Source organism: Capsicum annuum, unplaced genomic scaffold (assembly GCF_002878395.1).
Source record: "Capsicum annuum cultivar UCD-10X-F1 unplaced genomic scaffold, UCD10Xv1.1 ctg6057, whole genome shotgun sequence".
In the NCBI taxonomy this organism is placed as follows: Eukaryota; Viridiplantae; Streptophyta; class Magnoliopsida; order Solanales; family Solanaceae; genus Capsicum; species Capsicum annuum.
Genome location: NW_025869391.1, coordinates 279 through 6,877, shown reverse-complemented (window position 1 = coordinate 6,877; position 6,599 = coordinate 279). Strand labels below are relative to the sequence as shown.

General features: G+C 36.9%; 1 protein-coding gene across 1 annotated transcript; it reads left to right on the top strand.

The window, feature by feature from the left end:
* Nucleotides 1-217: 217 nt before the first annotated feature.
* Nucleotides 218-6,299, top strand: LOC107853083 (glutamate receptor 2.8; the record flags this gene model as incomplete). Its single annotated transcript, XM_047404487.1, has 5 exons — nt 218-1,010; nt 1,753-2,303; nt 2,922-3,234; nt 3,771-4,177; nt 5,480-6,299. Coding segments are annotated over 5 exons (2,631 nt in total), but the record flags the coding sequence as incomplete, so codon positions are not given.
* Between the last annotated feature and the right edge of the window lie 300 nt (nt 6,300-6,599).

Here is a 6,599-nt window from a genome sequence, read left to right as displayed (position 1 = left end):
TTTTCGTATCTAAGTTGTCACCATCTATTTATTAAAATTACACCTTATTGAGTAGATGGTGGTAGTTAACCGAGGAAAAAGGAATAACTGACAGTTGAGTTAGTCAATTTTGAGGTGTGTTTTAATAGTGATAGTTCAAGTAGATTAAGGTAATAACTGATAATTAAGATGTGAAACTCGTCAAATTTTAAGGTATGGTTCTTGATTATTTCTTTCTTACTGTAATGCAGCCCTAGACCTATTGAAGAATGTTGAAGTGGAAGCCATAATAGGTCCAATATCATCCATGCAAGCTGATTTCCTAATCAATTTAGGAAAAAAATCTCAAGTTCCCATCATCTCATTTTCAGCTACAAGTCCGTCTCTTTCATCCTACCGCAATCCATACTTCATTCGCGCTACTCAAAACGATTCCTCTCAAGTAAAACCCATCACTTCAATCATCCAATCTTTCGGATGGAGACAAGTCGTACTTGTTTACGTAGACAATCAATTTGGAGAAGGAATCATACCTTATTTAGCAGATGAGTTGGAAAAAATTAATGTACATATCCCTTATCGTAGTGTGATTCCTGAATCCGCTACTGATGATGAGATAAAGTATGAATTGACGAAGTTGATGATTATGCAAAGTAGAGTTTTTATCGTGCATATGACGAGTACACTTGGTTCTAGACTTTTCGCAACAGCTAAGGAAAATGGTATGATGAGTGAAGGATATGTTTGGATTGTTACGGATGCTATGGCAAATGGATTGAATTCTATGGATTCTTCGGTTATTGAATCGATGGAAGGTGTTATAGGGGTGAAACCATATGTGTTGAGGGATAAAAGAGTTGATGATTTTACTAGTAGATGGAAAATGAAGTTTCGAAAAGAGAATCCCACGATGGTTAATGTAGAATTGGATGTGTATGGATTGTGGGCTTATGATTCAGCTACTGCATTAGCTATGGCTGTGGAGAAATCAAGAATCAGTGGTGCCCCGTTTCGAAAACCAAATGTTTCAGGTAAATTATGGCAAAGGGATGGGTTGGGTTAAATTTGGACAGGTTAAAAATGGTTACAATATCAATAAATGGGTCATATGTGTGAAGAAATGGCATTTGGGCGTAACTCACACCTCAAAAACTAGTTTATGAGGGGAGGATTACCAAGTTTATATAAGCAAACTGTCAATTCATTCCCCAACCAATGAGGGACTTTCACCGGTTAGAGTGGGTGAAGGTCCCACGCTGGGGAATGGACTTGGGCAATCATCCACTTATGAGTTAGCTTTTGGGGGATGAATTAGGCCCCGGTGCTATAAAGATATAGTATGATCCCTCGCTTCACACTAATTGTGTTTTGTTTAGATTGGATTGAGTCAAGATAATGTCAAATAACAGGTCATATCTAAAACCGTCTAACCTCCCCTCTTTTTCTTGTATTGCTTTTGGCATAATATATACACATGCCTTTTGACCTGACATAAACTCGCATTTATGACTTCCAACTTTGGGTGTGCACGAGTAGATACTTAAACTTGTATAAAATTAAACAAGTAGCCATACACATATATGTTGTATAATACACGTAGGATGCCATGTAGGATACAAATTAGCCACGTAGGATGCCACATAGGACACATGTATTTATTTGTTCAATTTTATACGAGTTTAATTGTCTGCAAACAACATTTTTGGAGAATCCGAGCAACTTAAGCTGCAGGTTACTGAAATAAGTTGATTTTGAGACCTCTAAAATTTTCAGGAAATGCAACAGATCTTGAAGCTTTTGGAGTTTCCAGGGATGGTCCAAAGCTTCTTCAAGCTGTGTTAAACACTACTTTCACTGGCCTTGGCGGAGACTTTCAAATTGTCGATGGACAACTGCAGTCTCCACCTTATCAGATGATTAATGTTGTTGGTAATGGTATTAAAGAAATTGGTTTTTGGACAAAAGAAAATGGAATCGCTAAAAAACTGAATTCGAGAAGTGGATATTCCATCTCTAAGGAGAATTTTGGATCGATAATATGGCCTGGTGACACTACTTCTGTTCCTAGAGGTTGGGTGATACCGACAAATGGGAAGAAACTGAAAATCGGAGTTCCAGTGAAGGATGGTTTCACCGAATTTGTGAAAGTTACGAGAGACTTTAGTACTAACAAAACAACAGTTACGGGATATTGTATTGATGTTTTTGATGCAGTGATGGAAGCATTACCGTATTATGTCCCTTATGAATATGTTCCATTTGCTGCTCCTGATGGAAAGAGTGCTGGAGATTATAATGCTTTGGTTTATCAAGTATTTCTTGGGGTAAATTTCTCTACCTACATGTTTCTCTTAATTAGCAATATATACTAGGTTCTTTTTTCCTTTTGTATTTTTATGTTCATAAGTTTTAAGTTTGTTTGTTACTCTAATATCAATTTTAAAGAGTTTGCACTTTATCTTTTATACTTAAGACAGGAACACGATTAAAAAAAAACTGAAAGTAGCTATGAACTTCATCGCTAAACTGTTCGTAGTAGTAGGAGTTTTTGATAATCCATCCTAAATACGATTTGTGACAGACTTTGTTGTTTAGCTATGAAATATGCCCGTGGCTAATTATATTTTTTAGTAGTGAAAGGAAGTGGTCCTTAGTAATTCTGCCTTTAAGTTATATATACTGACAGTGCGAAGGGATTTACGATTAATAGTCTTTTAACATGTTGTAACAGGTAACTTGCCTTTCTTTAAGGTCATTACGATTTTGGCGTCTTGATAATGTAAAAAGTTATACTAGCTAGTTGCACTCCTGCAGACCTTTAAAGGGAAAATGTCGACAAACTGAACTAATATAAATTGGACAAAAGTTAAAAGGGAAGTACAAATTTTGTACATTTATACTTCCATGATTCTTACATGCTACAAGAACTAACCAATGAACAGAAATTTGATGTTGTTGTAGGGGACACTACAATTGTATCAAATAGGTCGCAATTCATCGACTTCACATTACCATTTACAGATTCTGGAGTCACAATGATGGTGCCAATCAAAGACAATAATAGAGATAATGCATGGGTATTTTTGAAGCCGTTGACTTGGGAGCTCTGGTTAACAAGCTTCTGTTCTTTTGTTTTCATTGGCTTTGTTATTTGGTTACTCGAACATCGAGTAAATGAAGACTTCAGAGGACCTCCTTCGCAACAAGTTGGCATGATATTTTGGTTCTCCTTCTCAACTATGGTCTTTGCACAGAGTAATATCTTATTCCTCCTCTCAAATAAGTATTTTCTTTGATCCAATTTCTTTGATCCTCTTATTTTTAGTCCGTATCTAAAAGAATGTCACATTTTTATAGATGGAGCTTCTTTAACCATAAATATCTCATTTTACCTTTAATGATAATTCTCTTGTAGCCATAAGAAATGTCATGGTATGTTTAAAACGCCAAAAGTGGTTACTTTTGGTATGGCATATGACGCAAAAGCCGGTCTTTATTCTTTAAACTTTTTCGATTAAGCCAATTCATTTGGGATCCTACATGTCCACTTTTTTTCCTATTCAAAGATCGGGCCTTTGGCATTGTGTTTCACATCGAAAATTATTTTCATCTTAAACTTTGTACCCAAATAGATGGAGTATATACATTTTGGAAAATCTGAGAATGTCTAATTACTATAGACATATACACACACACACTATTAATCTGAATTAACCTTTTGTTCTTACATATAGCATATGCTTTAAACTTCTAATCTAAATTTTCTTCGATTTGTTTATTGACACTGGCAGAGGAGAGGATAGTAAGCAATTTGGCTAGGTTTGTGCTGATTATATGGTTCCTAGTTGTACTAATATTGACGCAAAGTTATACAGCAAGTCTTACGTCAATGTTAACAGTTCAAAAACTCCAGCCAACGATTACAGATGTAAAAGAACTTCTGAATAACAAGGAATATGTGGGCTACCAATCGGGTTCTTTTGTATTAGGAATTTTAAGAAAGATGAACTTTGATGAGGACAGGCTTAAGGAATATAATACTCCAGAAGAATGTGTTGATTTACTCTCTAAAGGCAGTGCAAATGGCGGTATTGGTGCTGTTTTTGATGAGATTCCTTATGTGAAGCTTTTCCTTGCAAATTATTGCTCGAAATTTACCACGGTTGGACCTACGTACAAGACTGATGGCTTTGGCTTTGTAAGTAACTCTTCTTTTTCTCCATATTCTTTTCCTTTTTCAGTTCAAGAATCACATGCTGAGGTAAATCTAAGGTGATTTGTAAGGGTTCAATTAACTGAGCTCATTGCAGTTTGCAGCTCGAACTATTTATATACGAAAATAATTCCCCAAAAAAAAAAAAGTATATCTGATAAGATCACACTTATTCTAGACCCACAGACTCTAAATCATATCTTTGCCTTTTCTCACACTTCCAACAATAGTGTTTGGACCTATTCATCTTTTGTCGGGACAGATTTTAAAGTAACCTGTAAGACATCAGATCACGCTCATGCCAACAAAAGATTATTGGTTCTACCTTTAGGTTGTTCCCTGGTTGAAATGGGTGTTTTGACACTTGCAATTTGCTTGCCATCATAGGGAGCACTGGGTAAATTTACTGATTAAGAACAAACTGGTTCAGGAAAAAAAAAAACGAACAGATATTATGACAAAAACCTGTTTTCGAAGATAGTTATACAGGACAAGGTGGTTGCAGCCTTCGTGACGAATAAGATGAGGAAAATGAGATTGAGGTGGTTCGGGCATGTGAAAAGGTGTGTGCAGGCACTAATTAGGAAGTGTGAGAGTTTGGCTATAGCAGGTATTAGGAGAGATAGAGGCAGGTCTAAGACGAGCTGGGAGGAGGTGATTAAACAAAAATGACACATCTTTAGCTTACAAGAATATGACCCTGGATAGGAAGGTTTGGAGGCCGAGAATTAGGGTAGAAGGATAGTGGTAGCCATGTGTTGGATTACTTTTATGAGAAAGAGACAGGGAGCTAGTCTGCTCATCTCATGTCCCCTTATTTAGTAGTCTTGCACCTAGTATTTGCATAGTATCCTATTCTTCACCTTTACTGTTACTTCGTTTGTTCTGTTTATCTTGCTATTTTGTTGTCGTTATTTTCTTGTCTATCTTGCTTTTATTACACTTCTCTTGAGTCAAGGGTAAGGTTTGTGTACAACCTACCCCCTCAGATGCCACTTGTGGGATTACACTGGGTATATTGACCTGTTTTCAAAGGTGGACCTAGGATTTAAATGTGATTAGTTCTCCCTTTAGGTTCGTACTACAGTACTACATTACACTTCTGAAGTCATGAGTTCAGATTTAATATATGTTAAGAATTTAGTGTTTTTTCACATGTATAACCTATGTACGACGTTGAAAATGCTGGATTCAGTTGAACCTATTAAGTTTGTTTTAGGCCACCTTTCTTACCGAGTCACCCCTGATTATGAACTATATTCACCATTTGTCGTGATTTTCATCCAGGCCTTCCCAATAGGATCTCCTCTAGTACCTGATGTTTCAAGAGCAGTCTTGAATGTGACAGAAGGTGAAAAGATGGGACAAATAGAGAGAGCATGGTTTGGGGAATCTACTTGTTCAGATTCAAGTAGGTCGCTCTCCTCCAATAGTCTTGGCCTAGATAGCTTCTGGGGACTCTTTGTCATCGCTGTAGTTGCTGCAGTTTTTGCTCTCCTCATCTTTCTTACAAAATTCATTCATGAGCATTGGCACATCATAAGACGGCCTAATCTTTCGTTCCCTGAAAGAACCAGAATCTTGGCGAGTAAGTTCGATGGAAAAGACTACAGTAGCCATACTTTCAAGAAGAGTGAACTTAGAGATGCAACGAAGGATTCAGCTCGAGACATATATTTTTCACAGAGTCCTCGTGGTAGCTTGTCAATGCTACCTTCTCCACGAACGAATGGACCACCAAGTCCAAGCAATTCTAGTCATACAGAGCAGAGTTTACATTTTCCAGGGGAAGAAGGGGCTTCACCTTTGCGCAATAAGGATGTAGCTGTTCGTGCTCAAGTAGAAATGGTTTAAGATGCAGGCCATTGATCTACATTGTTCTGCAACTTAAAATATGGTGTTGCCATCTTTGATTTGTATATTTGTGTAGAAATGGTACAATATGGTTTTTAGCATTAGTAAGCCTCTAACTTTACTCTTCCATAGTATTGAATCACCCGTCCCAAAATCGGTAGCTCCGCCACTGTATATATGTGCCTGTGTTTGACTGTTTGTGCATAGCTCATTTCTATTTTAATATATACTACTATCCTTAAAGCACCTTCTACGAAGGTTGTATGCGAGGCAAAAGTGGCTACTCAAAATCTATTGCAGTTGTATATTTATTTTGAGCTATCCAACGAGAATATTGAAAAAATCGTCTTCTAGGAACTCATCGCTTTTTGGTCATTGATGACTAATCTCAAAATGTATGTATAAATTTCAGTGCTAATTACAAGTAGAAACATGATCCTTAGTTAAATTTCTTGGCAAGTAGTCAAAGAGTTCCCCATGTACATAGCCACTAGGGTGTCAAAATGAACCCAAATTGAGTTGACCCGTCCAACTCGTCCATAACTTAATGGGT